General features: G+C 46.6%; 1 protein-coding gene across 1 annotated transcript; it reads left to right on the top strand.

Moving 5' to 3' along the window:
* The first annotated feature begins 7,574 nt into the window (after window positions 1-7,574).
* hsf2 (heat shock transcription factor 2) lies at window positions 7,575-17,512 on the top strand. Its single transcript, XM_080513574.1, has 12 exons — window positions 7,575-7,726; window positions 9,133-9,241; window positions 10,056-10,183; window positions 10,269-10,393; window positions 11,196-11,271; window positions 11,554-11,615; window positions 12,099-12,165; window positions 12,893-13,020; window positions 13,113-13,349; window positions 16,623-16,725; window positions 17,028-17,100; window positions 17,198-17,512. The coding sequence occupies exons 1-12, from the start codon at window positions 7,634-7,636 to the stop codon at window positions 17,482-17,484; spliced, it is 1,488 nt and encodes a 495-aa protein (XP_080369700.1). The 5' UTR covers window positions 7,575-7,633; the 3' UTR covers window positions 17,485-17,512.
* Window positions 17,513-19,356: the final 1,844 nt, after the last annotated feature.

Raw genomic sequence — 19,356 nt, 5'->3', positions numbered from 1 at the left:
ATCATTTCTTAAATTAAGTGAAAAAATACTTGTTTATGACTAATGAGTCATTTTTGCTTAAAATAAAATTATTATTCCAGTTTTAAGTTGATTATTACTTTATTTTCTTATTAGCTAGGCTGGTCTTGGCGATTAAAAAGTACTTTTAAGTACTGTTTGGCTTAAAACACTCATTTTTTTCTCATTTTAAGATGACTGAGCAGCAACCAAAGGACCTGAACTGACATTTATAAGCTAAATCTTCTTATTTTAAGATTTTTAAAGCATTTTTTCTAATTTTAAGACGACTGAGCAGCAACCAAAGGACCTGAACTCACATTTATAAGCTAAATCTTCTTATTTTTAAGATTTTAAAATAACAACACATGAAAATAAGACTTGTTTCGAGTCCAAAAAATGCTGTTTTCAAGATACGGGGCTGGAATTATTTTCTTATTTTCGAAAATCTTGTCAAGTAAAATGTTCTTGTTCTGTTGGAAGAACATTTTTGCTTATTTGAAGTATTAATTTTCTTGTTTTAGTAGATTTTTTTTCTTATTTTGTTTTTTGGAGGAATTTTTGCAGTGTAGCTAACCGTTAGCCACGAGCCGGCTAAAAGGGGCGGGGCTCCCGCTTTCTGACCGGGACCAAGTCAGGTTTCTGCTTCGTCGTACTTTTCTTTGCCAACAGTTCGGCTCTCAAACGTGTTTTTACTTTTGCTTTTCTTAAATAATTGTTTTCTTCAATGTTGTTGGGGTTTTTTTGTGGATTTTTCTTCGTCTCTTCGCTACAAACTTCGTTCGGCGGCTCGTCTGAGCAGCTCCTCAAACGAAGAAGTGAAACGCCGCCACATTCCTTCAAAAAAAAAAAAAAAAACAAAGAAAAAAACCAAATAAATAAATAAATTAGCGGTGCAGTGAGAGGAACATTTATTTATACGAGACCTGTTGAGAAACGCGTCAGAACAGCGCGCCTCCTTATTCTCGTTTGCACAAAACGTTCCATTCTCTGCAGCGGTGATTAGAAGACTCGAGGCAAATAAATGTGGATTTACAGGTTTGGCAGTTCCATTCCCGGCTCGCAGCACAACGTGTAATGTGGCGAAAACCGGCGTCAATAAATGAAGCAAAAAAACTTAACGGGGACTAATTAAAGGTTTCACGGGTTTATTTCACACAATTAGGGTTTCTATTTTTAAGTGAACGTAGCTGGCCCCGACGCGGACGAACATGTTGAGGTGTGAATCCAATTCCAGCAGTAAAAACCACCAGGAATGTCGGATCCAGGCTGTGGATCAGCATTGATCGTCGCTGGGATTACATATTACTGACCGTCGGGTTCCGCGAGAGTCGCGTCTGCAATCGGAAGTTATTTGTTGACTGCGACAACGTCATGTGTATTATGTAGCGTCACATTAACTTATACTGTGGACAGCTGTGTGTAGTTTACGTCTAACGGTGGCAGTGGCCTTAGCGTTAGCTATGAATGACTGTGATACTGGACCTTTGATGTTTTCAGTTCAAAGAGACAAACGGGTGAAGGAACGATCGAGCTAGAGCTACGCTCGGTAGAGTGCAGAAGCTTCGCCAACCCCACATGTGTTCGCGGGAACCGAGTTAGCGTCGCTACCATGATAGCCTGTCCGGTAGCCACATCACCGTGTGTAACACTGAGCAGGGAGCGTCTCCATGGCAACAGACGCTGATCACGTAGCCCACGTAACAATACTAGTAATACCTTATTTTAAAGCTGGGGGAAAACTCTATCTGGTGGAAACTTCACGGAAAAGAATTGTGTTCTCCTCAGCTTTAAAACGAGGTATTACTTGCGTTGCTACGTGGGCTAGCAAGGCGAGCTACCAATGTTTCTTGGGGATTTCCTAGCCTGCGATCTCTACGTTCAGCGCGGGCGGGAGACCTCTCCAAGATGGCGGCGCCGTGGGGCATCTAGTGTTTATATGTCTACGCTTCAGCCTCTGTCTTCAGACCGAGAGCGCCACCGGGTGGAGTTGAGGAAAATAACGAAAGTGGTTCGTGAAGCTTCACGAGGCTTCGATTGGCCGTCACTACGGAGTCGTGAGTCGGTTTTTTGTTTTTTTTTTGCGAAAGTTTGTAAAAACTACACACACACACACACACACACACACACACACACACACACACACACACACACACACACACACACACACACAGGAGTCTCCCTCTCGTCGCTCCATCAGCAGCTCCTCCGCAGGACCCAGGAATGTTAATGCGCTGATGGGAACCCTCCCTCGTGGCGTCTGGTCCGGGTCACGTGACCCGGCGGCGGCGGCGGCGGCGGTGGCGGTTGGTCGGCCGGCCGAGGAAGAGGAAGAGGAAGAGGGTTTTCGAGGAAGCGTAAGTGGGGAGCATTAAACGTGGAGCCGTTAATTACACCTTCACTCGGCAGCGGTGGAGCGACACGGCTGTTTAGGAGCTTGTGGCTTGTGTGTGTGTGTGTGTGTGTGTGTGTGTGTGTGTGTGTGTGTGTGTGTGTGTGTGTGTGTGTGTGTGTGTGTGTGTGTGTGGTAGCAGCTTGTTGCACATCAAACCAGCGGATATGCAGAATGAGCTCGTAGCACCATCGCGGCCTGGGAACGCCGTCGGTCCTCCACACTGTGGGAAGCTCCGCCTCCCGGGGTTTTTACTTTGACGTGGACTGAAACGACTCCGGAACGACTTCTGGTTCGTCGTTTTGTTTCACTGATTCGCTGTCGCACAACCAAAGGTTGTGTTTCTTCTTCTGCGTGGTTTTATTTGTGGGTTCATGTGTATTTATTTCACCTTTTCTTTGTAGAAAGTCTTCACCTAAAGTGCTCAACGGAACCGATGGATGGGATTTTGGGACGTTAACATCCGAACCTTTTCCAAATAAAATCCCTACCGAGTGACTGTCAAAATAAAATAACCGAGTTGGATTGTTATTATGGTGACTGTCAAAATAAAACTACCAAGTTGGATGGTCATTATGGTGACTATCAAAATAAAACTACCGAGTTGGATTTTTATTACGGTGACTGTCAAAATAAAACCATCAAGTTGGATTATTCATATAGTGACAGTAAAAATAAAACTACTGAGTTAGATTGTTATTACGGTGACTGTCAAAATAAAACCATCAAGGTGTATTATTCATATAGTGACTGTCAAAATAAAACTACTGAGTTAGATTGTTATTACGGTGACTGTCAAAATAAAACTAGAGTTGGATTGTTATCACGGTGACTGTCAAAATAAAATAACAGAGTTGGACTATTACGGTGACTGTCAAAATGAAATAACAGAGTTGGACTATTACGGTGACTGTCAAAATGAAATAACAGAGTTGGATTGTTATTACAGTGACTGTCAAAATAAAACTACTGAGTTAGATTGTTATTACGGTGACTGTCAAAATAAAACTACTGAGTTAGATTGTTATTACGGTGACTGTCAAAATAAAACTACTGAGTTAGATTGTTATTACGGTGACTGTCAAAATAAAAGTACCAAGTTGGATTGTTATTATGGTGACTGTCAAAATAAAATAACCAAGTCGGATTGTTAGTACGGTGACTGTCAAAATAAAACTACTAAGTTGGATTATTCATATGGTCACTGTCAAAATAAAACTACCGAGTTGGATTGTTATTACGGTGACTGTCAAAATAAAAGTACCGAGTTAGATTGTTTTTACGGTGACTGTCAAAATAAAATAACTGAGTTAGATTGTTATTATGGTGACTGTCAAAATAAAACTACCGAGTTGGATTGTTATTACGGTGACTGTCAAAATAAAATAACCAAGTTGGATTGTTTGTACGGTGACTGTCAAAATAAAACTACTAAGTTGGATTATTCAAATGGTCACTGTCAAAATAAAACTACTAAGTTGGATTTTTATTATGGTGACTCTCAAAATAAAATACCAGAGTTGTATTGTTATCACGAGGACTGTCAAAATAAAGGTATCCAGTCCCAGGAGAGTGGAGATGGGCCGACAGCGCCTCCATGGGGTAGAACATGAACCTGCTGACCTCAGCAGAACTGCAGGCGTCCAGCGAGATGTTCTCTATTAAAGCAGCAGCAGAAAACAACACCTATTAAACCAAAGTCCAAACCTCCGTCCAACGGAAAATGTCTGTTGCTTCCAACCGCCAGAGCTGCTCGCTCTCAGACCCCAAGAAGTACTCTGAGTACTCATTACCACACCAAAGTCAAGTACTAGTTACTATTACTTCTCCCAGAGGGGAAGTGGAGGATTCATCAGTGTGACAACAAGTTAAAATAAAGAAAAGAAAATGCTGCTGTTTGGACACCAAATGATACAACTGACTGATAGATAGATAGATAGATAGATAAATAGATAGATAGATAGATAGATAGATAGATAGATAGATAGATAGATAGATAGAGATGGATAGATATAGAGAGATACAGATGGATAGATAGATAGATAGATGTCGATACAGATATACATGTAGATAGATATAGATATAGATAGATAGATAGATCAATGGATACAGATAGATACAGATCGATAGATACAGATAGATAGATACAGATAGATAGATAGATAGATAGATAGATAGATAGATAGATAGATAGATAGATAGATAGATAGATAGATACAGATGGATAGATATAGAGAGATACAGATGGATAGATAGATAGATAGATAGATAGATGTCGATACAGATATACATGTAGATAGATATAGATATAGATAGGTAGATAGATAGATATTTATGTCTGTGTATCATCTGCATAATAACTCGCCACCTATATATATAATAATGGGAAACATCATTATATGTGACCAATCTCAGTCAGTTTATTGTTAATTGTGAATTACATTAAATAGAATTACATTATATAGAATTACATTATATAGAACGTTTCAGCAAAGACGTCCCACACTAGAGCAGGTGTGTTTTAACTGTCCTCCTTTATCATATATGTGTGTTTATTTAATTGTACGCTTCCAGCCAGCGGACGGAGGCGATCGTCTCCTCCGCCGCGAAGCCGTTCGGTACGAAGTACGAACCGACTCCTCCTTTGTACGCGTCACTTGGGTGGCGGTAATGCTCTTTGATTCCTGCTCTTCCATAATCTCCTGTGTCCAAAGTTAAAGAATGCGCTAATTACAGCCATTTTAAAGGAGCAGGTGACGCTTTTGATGTAACATTAGCCTCCAGTCCAATTAGCCCCGCTGCTTGTCAGCCCCACTCAACACTGAAGAGAACGACTGGGCTGAAGGCAGAGTCCTTCTGACTCGCCACTTATTTAACCCGTTTGACCTATTTTTAGTTTGAAAATTTTTTTTTGTTTTTCCTGTGTTTTGTTGGGTTGCAGATTCATATTTCCAACAATGTCGCCCGTGGAGCGCCTCAAGGCTCCAAACGAGGCCTCTCTTCTTGTCTTCACTTTCAGTGACCATTTAGACTTATGTGATCTAGAGCTACACTCGGTAGAGCGCAAACGCCACATTTGTTTGTGCAACTGAGTTAGCATCGTAATAGCCACGGGCTCATATTGATGCTAACTAGCCTGTCAGGTAGCTACGTCGCCGTGTGAAACACTGAGTGGGGAGCGTTTCCATGGCAACAGATCCCCTTTGATCTCCTTTATGAGGCGCCTCTCTCATCCATTTTGTGTGGGAATTTTTTTTTTATTTTTTTTTTTAGGTTTTTTTCTGGATTTATTTGGAAACTGTTAACGTCCCAAAAGCTAATGGTTCTTGGCTGATGACACTTTTTTTTGTTTGTTTGTTTCGCCGTGTGAAACAGTGAGTGGGAAGCGTTTCCATGGCAACAGATCCCCTTTGATCTCCTTTATGAGGTGCCTCTCTCATCCATTTTGTGTGGGAATTTTTTTTTTTTTTTTTTAAAGTTTTTTTCTGGATTTATTTGGAAACTGTTGACGTCCCAAAATCTAATGGTTCTTGGATGATGACACTTTTTTTTTAGTTGTTTGTTTTTGAGATTTCATGCTTCAGGTGAGTCGTTTTTGAGAAACACAGCTCAAATAACATGATCTCAATTTTTTATTTTTTTATTTTTTTAACCATTCAAATTCAAACATTGAATTGACTCGTACGTTAAATAGGACCTGAACCACACTAATAACGTCGACCCTCGACCCGGACGCCTCCAGACTAATCTAAACGACTCCAGCTGAAAGTCTCAGCTGAAGAAAGCAGCTTTGAAAATGGACTTGAAATACGACTCTGCAGAAAGAGTGTAAGTCCAGGATTTTTAATCAGCCGCATCACGACACTGAAATGTTTAATCCACCGACTTCTGGGAAATTACAACTCGGTCGCTCCGTCAAACCGCCAATGTTGAGGATTATGTCCAGGTAAGTGCACAATGCCCGGGAGGGGGGGGGGGGGGGGGGGGTCAGTGGGATTATTGTGGAATAGAAAACACAAGACAGAAGGTTTTAGCAGCTCTGACAACAAACAGGAGTGAAGCAGCCGCTCCGGCAGCTCAAGTTTTTAAAAATGAATCAGCGATTCCATCTAGTGACCGACTGCTGACTCACAGCTTCAACCTTTATATAGAAATATACTGAGGATGCCTTTATTTAAAGTCATTTTATCTGTTAAAAATGGTGGAAAATATAACTGTGACAAATCAAAATGTCTCTAAACATTTTAGTCATTTTAACTTTTTTTCACTTTAAAAAAAATCTTTTCTAATGACGTTATTTTTGTTCAGTTTAGCTGCTCTGTCTTTGCTCAGCTATCTTTAGCCATAAGATAAGAGTGCTTTTCTTTTTTTTTTTTTTTTTATACAATTTCCAAATAAAATTATGAAAATAAACGTGTTTTTTTTATATATATATTATCTGTTCTTACATATTATCTGGACGCTTTAATCCCACCAAATGAGGGTTTTTTCAAATGAAAAAAATTATCATTTAATCATTTAGGCATTAACAACACCTGACGTCCTCCTACATTCTCGCTTTGTCAATATAAATATACGTTTACAAGTTTGTTATAAAAGTTTGGTTAGTAAACTTCTTTAAAAACACACACACTTGAGCCAGCTGTTTTAGTTAGTTTGTTTTATTTCAGTTTCATTTATACAAAACGTAAAACGAGAAGATTATTACAAAAAAAAAAAATTATAATCCCCCGTGGTTTATTTTGACCTTATTGACAAACAAAGATCAGTAATCAAATACAAAACTAAATGACAGTTTGAGTTAAAAATCACTTTTTGGATGATATTAAATATCACATTTACAATTCCCAGCATAAGCTTTATTCATTTTACATCATAAACTCTTTTTGAAAACAGAGAGTTACAGATATCCCTTAACCTAAAAGAGATATACAAAAAAAAAAAAAACATTGAACAAACAGCTTATTTTAACTTACTTAGTTTTTATTTATCTTCTCACCAAAGTACATGTTTTGAGAAAGATATTCCGAGATCGCGGTAAGAATAAAAAAAAAAAAAATACAAACTGCTGGTTTTCTTTGCGTGTGGCCTTCACGTGAGGCCAGTGACGTAACTCCCTTTTGGACCAATCGGCCGCCGTCCTGCCGGAAGCGGAAGTTGTAATCATTCCCCACTGTGGGCAGCTAATGCTACACAACACAACAGCGCCGGAGACGAGTCGCTCTCTGCCGTCGGCCGTGGAAGATGAAGAACAACTCCAATGTCCCCGCGTTCCTCACGAAGCTGTGGACGCTGGTGGAGGACGGGGACACCAACGAGTTCATCTGCTGGAGTCAGGTAAAGCTCCGTTAGCACGCGAGGCTAACCTGCTAGCGGGCAGCGAGCACGCAACAAGCTCCATCTCAACGCACACGATGGAATTATATGAATAACAACAACAACAACACACACAGACGAGCAATCGAAATAAATAACAACAACAATAACACACACAGACGAGCCATCAACATGAATAGCAACAACACACACACACACACTCAGTACACGCACACACACACCATCAAAACAACGACACACAAAACAAACAAGTGTCCCATCACAACAACACTCATAGAAAACACCTTGCAGACACAAACAAGTGATCTATTACAAAAACATGAAACATGAATAACTCCTGGTTTGTGTAGACCAGGTTCAACAAAGTACAGTTTTTATAATGTAAACAGTAAAGCTTCCTCACACAGTGTGATGGATCAGATTCACTATCTACGGTGGCCCTGAAGGGCAAACCACGACAACAAATCACTAAACACAACTGCAAATTCAAAAACAACACAAATGAAAAAACACAACAACAAAATGAAAAGCACATTTGTTGTTGTGTTTTTTCATTTGTGTTGTGTTTTTTCATTCTCTGCTGTGTTTTTGAATTTTCTGTTGTGTTTTAAAAAAAATTTTTGTTGTGTTTAGTGATCTGTTGTTGTGGTTTGCACTTCAGGGCCACCGTAACTATCTCTCATGGCAGCTTCCTGGACATTACAAAATAAAATACCGTGGTATTCTTGGCAAACAGCGAGAGTTCAAACTGGTGTCCTGGAGGGACGGCGTCCTGCATGTAGTCTCTCATTTAGTCTCTCCCTGCTTCAGCTGATGATGACGTCATCACCAAGGTTGTGAAAAAGCCCAATAACGAGGATCTAAACCCTGCAGGGCGCCTGGTTTAAAGGATATTTTATACGATATATAATTACGTGGACAATCCATAATCATATGCACGAATGGATGAAGATGTCTGTGTTAGATTGTTTTCACTGTTTATTTACTGTGTGCAGGTGAGTTAAAACAGCTTCCTGATTTGTTTGCCAGAACTTCTGTTATTTATTTATTTTGTAGCGCGAGCTAGTAGCGGTTAGCGCTCTTCCCTCACAGCGAGAATGTCAGCGTTCGAATCCTGCCGACGTATAATGCAGTTCTATCGATACAGTTTTGGAATAATTTGTTCTGATTTATTTTCCTGCTCTGGATTGAATGTCGCTTTTGTAAATGAAGATCGATCCGAATCATAAACATGAAAGGATTTTACTGTTAACATCAGCAACGGAGGCCCATTAGTATATATATATATTCAGATATAGTCAAAATATTCTCATGATTTCTTTTCCCCTCCAACAAATATATACAAATCAAGCAGAAAATGCTAGTTTTGTTTTAGTGTTGATGTGGTGTGAACTCTTTGTCCCCAGGAGGGGAACAGCTTCCTGGTTCTGGACGAGCAGCGCTTTGCCAAGGAGATCCTCCCAAAGTTCTTCAAGCACAACAACATGGCCAGTTTCATCCGCCAGCTCAACATGTGTGAGTACATCTGCAGCATCTGGCCCCCAAGCGCACCTCGTGGTCACCTCCGGTGTTTCAGATCAACCGGCTTCCTTGTCATCTGGTGACCGGCTTCCGCCAACCTCTGGCTTTTCGCGGCACGTTCGCCATTTAGCCGCATTAACATTAAAGTTTAACGTATCGTAGCGTTTTAACACCGGCTGCTGCTGACGGCTGGTAGCAGGAGTCACCAGTTAACACGGGCACCAGTTAAGCCGAAACACCGGGCAGTGAAGCTCCATCGCAACCATCCACATTTTGTAATTTTATTAATGAATATATAAAAGTATAACCTATTTAACTTATGATTTGAGCTGCTATCCTGGCGAACGGGAAGTGAGAGAGCAGGAAGTGAGAGAGCAGGAAGTGAACGAGCAGTGAGAGAGCAGTAAGGTGCTAGTGCGAAGTGAGAGAGCAGGAAGTGAGCGAGCAGGAAGGTGTGAGCAGGAAGTGAGAGAGCAGGAAGGTGTGAGTAGGAAGTGAGAGAGCAGGATGGTGCGAGTGCGAAGTGAGAGAGCAGGAAGTGAGCGAACAGAAGTGAGAGAGCAGAAAGTGAGAGAGCAGGAAGTGAGAGAACAGGAAGTGAGAGAGCAGGAAGTGAGCGAACAGAAGTGATAGAGCAGGAAGTGAGAGAACAGGAAGTGAGCGAACAGGAAATGAGAGAACAGGAAGTGAGCGAACAGAAGTGATAGAGCAGGAAGTGAGAGAACAGGAAGCGAGAGAGCAGGAAGTGAGCGAACAGGAAGTGAGAGCATCTAACGAAGGCTGAAGCTGATTGGCTCCCTGTGTGCAGACGGGTTCCGTAAGGTGATGCAGATGGACACGGGGCTGGTGAAGCAGGAGAGAGACGGCCCGGTGGAGTTCCAGCACCCGTACTTCAAACACGGACAAGACGACCTGCTGGAGAACATCAAGCGGAAGGTAAAAACGCCCGTCCGCCTTCCCGCCTTCCCGTCAAAAAGCGCCGGCGGCTTCGGTAACCGGCGCTCGCGTCGCTCTTCTCCAGGTTTCCAACAGCCGCCCGGAGGAAAGCAAACTCCGGCAGGAGGACCTGACCAAGATCCTGGCCACGGTTCACAGCGTCCACAGCAAGCAGGAGAGCATCGACGCCCGGCTGGCCACCCTGAAGAGGTGAGTGGGGGGCTCCGCCCACCAGCCAGGGGGGGGGGGGGGGGGGGGGGGCAGTCCAGTCCTCGCCGCTGACGCCATAGACGTGTGAACACGAGAAGCCTGTCGGCGCCTGTTGAGGCTACGCGCCTACAGCGCCGCCATCTTGGAGAGGTCACCCACTCGCTGGCTAGCCCACGTAGCAACACAAATAATCCCTACTTTTAAAGCTGAGGGCAATGTTCTTATCACGTCTTGTACCCATACGTTTTTCCTGGAGTTTCCACAGGACAGAGCTTTTCCTCCGCTTTAAAACGAGGTATGATTTGTGTCGCTACGTGGGCTAGCAAGCGAGCTACGGAGGTTTTAGTGGATTTTCTAGCCGAACAGGTGACCTCTCCAAGATGGCGGCGCTGCGACACAAATAATACCTACTTTTAAAGCTGAGGGTAATGTTCTTATCGCATTAATGTACCTTGAGGTTTCCACAGGACAGAGCTTTTCCTCAGCTTTAAAATGAGGTATGATTTGTGTCGCTACGTCGACTAGCAAGCGAGTTTCCCATTAGCGGGTGACCTCGCCAAGATGGCGGCGCCGTCGGCTCGTCACAGGCGGCGCCGTGAGGCGTCTAGCGTTTTACATCTACGGGCTGACGCACCACACGGGTCCCGAAAGACGCCTACGCCACTTCCCACGCAGTGTTTTTTTTTTCCCCTCGACGAGGTGCTTTGATGTTCTCAAAGCAGTGTAGTTGGCGCCCGCCCGGGCCACCGGGTGGCGCTGTGGTGTGTTGATGGGAGGTACTGCAGTGTGACCTGTTGTTCAGGGAGAACGAGGCGCTGTGGAGGGAGATCTCCGACCTGAGGCAGAAGCACTCCACCCAGCAGCAGCTCATCAAGAAGGTCGGCGTCTCCGTGCTTCATTTGTTTATTATTTATTTATTTATTCACTTTCAACATTTTAGATCAAACTTTCTGCACTAGACGTTTTTTTCTACCGTCCAAAACCTGAATAACGGTGTGAAATCCTCCGTCTCTATAACACGATTGCAGTTTTGTTTTCAAGTCCATCCTTCATCAGAGAAACGTCAACAGCTTCACTCTCTCTCTCTTTTCTTTTCTTTTCTTTTCTTTTCTTTTCTTTTCTTTTCTTTTCTTTTCTTTTCTTTTCTTTTCTTTCTCCAGCTCGTTCAGTTCATCGTCACGCTGGTGCAGAACAACCGCATCCTGAATCTCAAACGCAAAAGGTGAGACTCCGCGGCGTGTCGCTCCAAGCAGCCAATCAGAAATCAAACCCTGTGTGATGTCATCAGGGGGGTTCAGCCAATCACAATCGAGGTAGGCTCCTCCCACAATCGGGCAGCTCTGCTCTGGCACACGGCGCCACGAGAGGAAGTACTTCCTCCTCTTCCCCATAGATGGGCGGAGCCAGTCCAGCTCACACAGACACAGCAGATTCTGAATGTAGCTCCGAGGATCTGATGTTCTAATGGAGGGAAAACAAGAAACTTTGAATAAAAGGAAGTTTAAAAGTTGGATAATTTGATGCTACGTCACATTCTGCATCCTTCAAGTTGAGCTTCATAGTTCTGATCTGATAATGGAACAAAGAACAAAAAGAAAAAGCACAAGTGTTTGTTTTGTTTTCCCAGGAACCAAAACAAAACAAACAAACAAACAAACAAACAAACAACCCTCCTCAGCTCTCATGTTTTCACCTTCTTTTTCAGGCCGATTCTCATGAACGGCAACGGGAAGAAGCCCAAATACATCCATCCTGTGTACGACGACGACAAGGTGTGTGGAGGGCAAGGAGTCTGGTGGGGGGTCACCCTACTCCCTACACCCTACACCCCACACCCTACACCCAGAACCCTACACCCTACACTCTATACCCTACACTCTACACCTCACACCCTACACCCTGCATCCTGCATCCTGCATCCTGCACCCTACACCCCACACCTTCCACCCCACACCCCACACCCTACACTCTACACCCCACACCCTACACCCCACACCCTACACCCTGCAGCCTGCACCCTGCACCCTGCACCTTACACCTTTCACCCCACACCCCACACCCTACACCTCACACCCTACACCCTGCAGCCTGCACCCTGCACCCTACACCCTGCACCTTACACCTTTCACCCCACACCCTACACCCCACACCCTACACCCTACACCCCACACCCCACACCCCACACCCTACACCCCACACCCCACACCCCACACCCCACACCCCACACCCTACACCCCACACCCTACACCCCACACCCCACACCCCACACCCCAAACTCTACACCCCACAATCGTCCAACATGTCTCGCCATGCTGAAGCCCCTCCCCCTCCCCCCCCCCCCCCCCTCCTGAGAGCTCGCGTTCGTAGAAACAATCTGCGCGTTTGAGCCGCTTGATTTCCATCACTGCAGCGTCCGGCCGAGCAAATACTTTTGGCAATCTAGTTTTGCAGTAAACGTCCTCCGGGACCGCCCTGACCGCGTCGCCCTCTGACCTCCAGGCGCCGGCCAGCAGCCTGCAGGGCGTCGGACGCTCCGACCTCCCGGAGGACGTGGTCGTCTGCAGCGACGGCGAAGCGGCGTCGGCGGCCGACGTCACGGAGGAGTCGCCCCGGGCCTTCGACCAGAGGTCTGACCGCGTCACGCCGCCGCGGTACGTAAGCAGAGCAAAGCACCGGAGTCTGACGCCCCTCCCCCGACCCCCCTCCCCCGACCCCGCAGTGACGTGGAGATCGTGGAGGTGGAGGTGGACGACGACGGCGGCGGGGAGGCGGAGCCGAGCGGCAGGAGCACGGACGAGCACAAGCTGGCGGAGGACGGCCAGAGGGGCGGAGCCTCCAGCGGCGCCCTGCAGCTCAACAAGGCGTCGGGCCTCAGCCTGGAGGACCCGGTGAAGATGATGGACTCCATCCTCAACGAGAACGGCGCCATTTCACAAAACATCAACCTGCTGGGCAAGTGAGTGAACTGCAGCTCCAGTTCTGACGCCTCACACCCGAGTCTTTATGGCCTGTGTCTTTACGCCACGTGTCTTTACACTGCGTGTCTTTACACTGCGTGTCTTTACTGCGTGCGTCTTTACGGCGTGTCTTTACTGCGTGCGTCTTTATGGCGTGTGTCTTTACTGCCTGTGTCTTTACGCCACGTGTCTTTACACTGCGTGTCTTTACTGCGTGCGTCTTTACGGCGTGTCTTTACTGCGTGCGTCTTTATGGCGTGTGTCTTTACTGCCTGTGTCTTTACTGCCTGTGTCTTTACGGCGTGTCTTTACTGCGTGCGTCTTTATGGCGTGTCTTTACTGCCTGTGTCTTTACTGCCTGTGTCTTTATGGCGTGTCTTTACTGCGTGTGTCTTTACGGCCTGTGTCTTTACTGCCTGTGTCTTTACGGCGTGTCTTTACTGCGTGCGTCTTTATGGCGTGTGTCTTTACTGCCTGTGTCTTTACGGCGTGTCTTTACTGCGTGCGTCTTTATGGCGTGTGTCTTTACTGCCTGTGTCTTTATGGCGTGTCTTTACTGCGTGCGTCTTTATGGCGTGTGTCTTTACTGCCTGTGTCTTTATGGCGTGTGTCTTTACTGCCTGTGTCTTTATGGCGTGTGTCTTTACTGCCTGTGTCTTTACGGCATGTCTTTACTGCGTGCGTCGTTATGGCGTGTGTCTTTACTGCCTGTGTCTTTACGGCGTGTCTTTACTGCGTGCGTCTTTACGCTGCGTGTCTTTACTGCCTGTGTCTTTATGGCGTGTGTCTTTACTGCCTGTGTCTTTACGGCGTGTCTTTACTGCGTGCGTCTTTACGCTGCGTGTCTTTACTGCCTGTGTCTTTACGGCGTGTGTCTTTACGGCGTGTCTTTACGGCGCGTGTCTTTACGGCGCGTGTCTTTACTGCGTGTCTTTACTGCCTGTGTCTTTACGCCGTGTCTTTACTGCCTGTGTCTTTATGGCGTGTGTCTTTACTGCCTGTGTCTTTATGGCGTGTGTCTTTACTGCCTGTGTCTTTACGGCGTGTCTTTACGGCGTGTCTTTACGGTGTGTGTCTTTACGGCGCGTGTCTTTACGGCGTGTCTTTACGGCGTGTGTCTTTACTGCGTGTGTCTTTACTGCGTGTGTCTTTACGGCCTGCGTCTTTACTGCGTGCTTCTTTACGCCGCGTGTCTTTACTGCCTGTGTCTTTATGGCGTGTTTCTTTACTGCCTGTGTCTTTACGGCGTGTCTTTACTGCGTGCTTCTTTACGCCGCGTGTCTTTACTGCCTGTGTCTTTATGGCGTGTTTCTTTACTGCCTGTGTCTTTACGGCGTGTCTTTACTGCGTGCGTCTTTATGGCGTGTGTCTTTACTGCCTGTGTCTTTACGGCGTGTCTTTACTGCGTGCGTCTTTATGGCGTGTGTCTTTACTGCCTGTGTCTTTATGGCGTGTCTTTACTGCGTGCGTCTTTATGGCGTGTGTCTTTACTGCCTGTGTCTTTATGGCGTGTGTCTTTACTGCCTGTGTCTTTATGGCGTGTGTCTTTACTGCCTGTGTCTTTACGGCATGTCTTTACTGCGTGCGTCTTTATGGCGTGTGTCTTTACTGCCTGTGTCTTTACGGCGTGTCTTTACTGCGTGCGTCTTTACGCTGCGTGTCTTTACTGCCTGTGTCTTTATGGCGTGTGTCTTTACTGCCTGTGTCTTTACGGCGTGTCTTTACTGCGTGCGTCTTTACGCTGCGTGTCTTTACTGCCTGTGTCTTTACGGCGTGTGTCTTTACGGCGTGTCTTTACGGCGCGTGTCTTTACGGCGCGTGTCTTTACTGCGTGTCTTTACTGCCTGTGTCTTTACGGCGTGTCTTTACTGCCTGTGTCTTTATGGCGTGTGTCTTTACTGCCTGTGTCTTTATGGCGTGTGTCTTTACTGCCTGTGTCTTTACGGCGTGTCTTTACGGCGTGTCTTTACGGTGTGTGTCTTTACGGCGCGTGTCTTTACAGCGTGTCTTTACGGCGTGTGTCTTTACTGCGTGTGTCTTTACTGCGTGTGTCTTTACGGCCTGCGTCTTTACTGCGTGCTTCTTTACGCCGCGTGTCTTTACTGCCTGTGTCTTTATGGCGTGTTTCTTTACTGCCTGTGTCTTTACGGCGTGTCTTTACTGCGTGCTTCTTTACGCCGCGTGTCTTTACTGCCTGTGTCTTTATGGCGTGTTTCTTTACTGCCTGTGTCTTTACGGCGTGTCTTTACTGCGTGCGTCTTTATGGCGTGTGTCTTTACTGCCTGTGTCTTTACGGCGTGTCTTTACTGCGTGCGTCTTTATGGCGTGTGTCTTTACTGCCTGTGTCTTTATGGCGTGTCTTTACTGCGTGCGTCTTTATGGCGTGTGTCTTTACTGCCTGTGTCTTTATGGCATGTGTCTTTACTGCCTGTGTCTTTATGGCGTGTGTCTTTACTGCCTGTGTCTTTACGGCATGTCTTTACTGCGTGCGTCTTTATGGCGTGTGTCTTTACTGCCTGTGTCTTTACGGCGTGTCTTTACTGCGTGCGTCTTTACGCTGCGTGTCTTTACTGCCTGTGTCTTTATGGCGTGTGTCTTTACTGCCTGTGTCTTTATGGCGTGTGTCTTTACTGCCTGTGTCTTTACGGCGTGTCTTTACTGCGTGCGTCTTTACGCTGCGTGTCTTTACTGCCTGTGTCTTTACGGCGTGTGTCTTTACGGCGTGTCTTTACGGCGCGTGTCTTTACGGCGCGTGTCTTTACGGCGCGTGTCTTTACTGCGTGTCTTTACTGCCTGTGTCTTTACGGCGTGTCTTTACTGCCTGTGTCTTTATGGCGTGTGTCTTTACTGCCTGTGTCTTTATGGCGTGTGTCTTTACTGCCTGTGTCTTTACGGCGTGTCTTTACGGCGTGTCTTTACGGTGTGTGTCTTTACGGCGCGTGTCTTTACGGCGTGTCTTTACGGCGTGTGTCTTTACTGCGTGTGTCTTTACTGCGTGTGTCTTTACGGCCTGCGTCTTTACTGCGTGCTTCTTTACGCCGCGTGTCTTTACTGCCTGTGTCTTTATGGCGTGTTTCTTTACTGCCTGTGTCTTTACGGCGTGTTTCTTTACTGCGTGTGTCTTTACGGCCTGCGTCTTTACTGCGTGCTTCTTTACGCCGCGTGTCTTTACGGCCTGTGTCTTTATAGTCTGTGTCTTTACGGTGTGTGTCTTTACTGCGTGCTTCTTTACGCCGCGTGTCTTTACGCCGCGTGTCTTCACGGCGTGTCAGGGTGGAGCTGATGGACTACCTGGACAGCATCGACTGCAGCCTGGAGGACTTCCAGGCCATGTTGTACGGGAAGCAGTTCAGCTCGGACTTCGACGTGGTGGAGGTAATGAGGAAGTCCTCGTGTCTTCTGACGTAGATTTATCACCGTCGCCGGTGAAAGTTGGGTTTGAAGGTGAGTTTCAATCCCTTTGATGTCAAACAAACGTCCAAATGTTCCATTTTTGCCACGTGATGCGGTGACATCATCACCCTGCTCGGCGGTTCTGCAGACGGGGAACTGAAAACGGAACCTTTTGATGTTGTTTTGCCATTAAATTGGCTTAAAACCGACCTTTGACCTTTGACCTTTGATCCTCTTGTCTTGGATACAAACAAAATCATCTCTGAAAATTTCACACGATCCAGGAGAGCGTCTCCTCCAGAGAAACCTCGGCGGCGGCGGCGCTCGGCAGAGGCCGGGCGGAGGAAGACAACGCAGGTGGGGGCGGAGCAGCGGGGGGGGCTACACTACATTCTCAAACTTTAGCGTTTATACTAATGTGTCGCCCCGCCGGTTCCAACTTCCTGTGTTCCAGACAAGCAGCTGATCCAGTACACGTCCTGCCCCCTGCTGGCGCTGCTGGACGGCTGCACCGGCCCGGCCGAGCTGGACGGGCCGTCCGTGTCCGCGGAGCCGCCGTCGGAGCTGCTGGACGGCGGCGCGGAGCCGCGGCCCACCGGCCGCAGCTCGCTGGTCCGGCTGGAGCCGCTGACGGAGGCGGAGGCCAGCGAGGAGACGCTCTTCTACCTGTGCGAGCTGAGTCCGGCCGACGGCGAGTGCAGCCAGCTCAGCAGGACGCCGCTACACCTGCCGTCGCCGTGATTGTGTCCCCCGCCGTCGACCGCCTCGTCTGGAGGGAGGGGGGGAGGGGGGAGGGGGCGGAGCTTCGCTCCGGACGCCTTTTATATGAAAGACTTTGGCGCCGCCGTGCAGAAATTCCTCCTGTTTCTCCTCAAATAATTTAATGTTCGCTGTCGGATCGTTCCTCTGAATCCTGAATAAATGTTTTCTCCTCAAACTGCGTGTCGCTCGTCTCTCACACACACACACACACACACACACACACACACACACACACACACACACACACACACACAGTTCAGTGACCTAATGAATCCAGTGGAGCATCGTGTTTCCATGACGATTGAATGACATGTTTCCATGATGACTGATTTCATCGTGTTTCCATGACGACTGACTCGTATTGTTTCCATGACTCCTGTGGTTTTGCGCGTTGCCATGCGTTAGCAGTTGCCATGGACACTGCAACGTTTCCATGACAACTGAGCGGCACTGTGTTTTTATGACACAATGACGAGTACCGTGTTTCCATGACAACTGACAAGCTCGTGTTTCCATGACGACTGAATATGTCTCCATGACGACTGACTCGTATTGTTTCCATGACTCGTGTGGTTTTGCGTTAGAGCAGTTGCCATGGAGACATTTCGTTTCCATGACAACCGAGCAGCACTGTTTCCATGACAACAGATGTATCGTGTTTCCATGACGACTGACTCATATTGTTTCCATGACTCGTGTGGTTTTGCGCATTGCCATGCGTTAGCAGTTGCCATGGAGACTGCGACGTTTCCATGACAACTGAGCGGCACTGTGTTTCCATGACAACTGATAAGCTCGTGTTTCCATGACGACTGAATAGTATGTTTCCATGACAACTGACCCATATTGCGTTTCCATTACTCGTGTGATTTTGCGTTCGAGCAGTTGCCAAGGAGACTGCGACGCTTCCATGACAGCCGAGCAGCACTGTTTCCATGACAACAGATGTATCGTGTTTCGCAGTTTCACCTTGAAGAGCAGTTGCCATGGAGACTGCGACGTTTCCATGACAACTGAGCGGCACTGTGTTTCCATGATGACTAACAAGCTCGTGTTTCCATGACGACTGAATAATATCATGTTTCCATGACGACTGAATAATATCATGTTTCCATGATGACTGACTTGTATCGTGTTTCCATGACTTGTGATTTTGCGTTAGAGCAGTTGCCATGGAGACTGCGACGCTTCCATGACAGCCGAGCAGCACTGTTTCCATGACAACAGATGTATCGCGTTTCGCAGTTTCACCTTGAAGAGCAGTTGCCATGGAGACTGCGACGTTTCCATGACAACTGAGCGGCACTGTCTTTCCATGACACAATGACTAGTACCGTGTTTCCATGACGACTGACTCGTATCGTGTTTCCATGACGTGTGATTTTGGAGACTGCGACATTTCCATGACAACAGACGCATCGTGTTTCTGTGACGACTGCAGTTCCACCTTAACGAGCAGTTGCCATGGAGACCGCCGCTCCGTGACGACGTGGTTGTTTTCATTTTGTGCAGTATCATCCACTTGTTTCCACGGAGACCTTGCAGCACCGTTACGACTGAGCAGTGGTGTTTCCATGACGACGGCCGTACGAGGTGAACGTCTGGCGTCTCACGCAGCCGCTGACGATCGATTCAACTGGCGCAGCAGGTTCGTCTCGGGAAGCTGAGATTCTGACGATGGTTCACCGGACGCTCACAATCTATTGTGTTGTTGTTCTGAACGTCGTCTGTGTGTGTGTGTGTGTGTGTGTGTGTGTGTGTGTGTGTGTTATGCAATTTTGAGCCGTTCATATGAGACATCAGAGCTGCAGTCGTCGTCTCACAGCCAAACAAACAAACAAACAACCAGCA

The sequence above is a fragment of the Blennius ocellaris genome, assembly GCF_963422515.1.
Source record: "Blennius ocellaris genome assembly, chromosome: 18".
NCBI classification, from domain to species: Eukaryota; Metazoa; Chordata; class Actinopteri; order Blenniiformes; family Blenniidae; genus Blennius; species Blennius ocellaris.
The sequence above is the reverse complement of the archived record's forward strand: the minus strand, read 5'-3'. Positions and strand labels throughout refer to the sequence as shown.

What these genes read in the sequence shown, in the direction of transcription:
- hsf2 (XM_080513574.1), top strand. Translation starts at nt 7,634, where the DNA reads ATGAAGAACAACTCCAATGTCCCCGCGTTCCTCACGAAGCTGTGGACG. An exon ending in CGGACTTCGACGTGGTGGAG is followed by an intron (nt 16,726 to 17,027) that starts GTAATGAGGAAG and finishes CACACGATCCAG; the next exon opens with GAGAGCGTCTCCTCCAGAGA. An exon ending in GGCGGAGGAAGACAACGCAG is followed by an intron (nt 17,101 to 17,197) that starts GTGGGGGCGGAG and finishes CCTGTGTTCCAG; the next exon opens with ACAAGCAGCTGATCCAGTAC.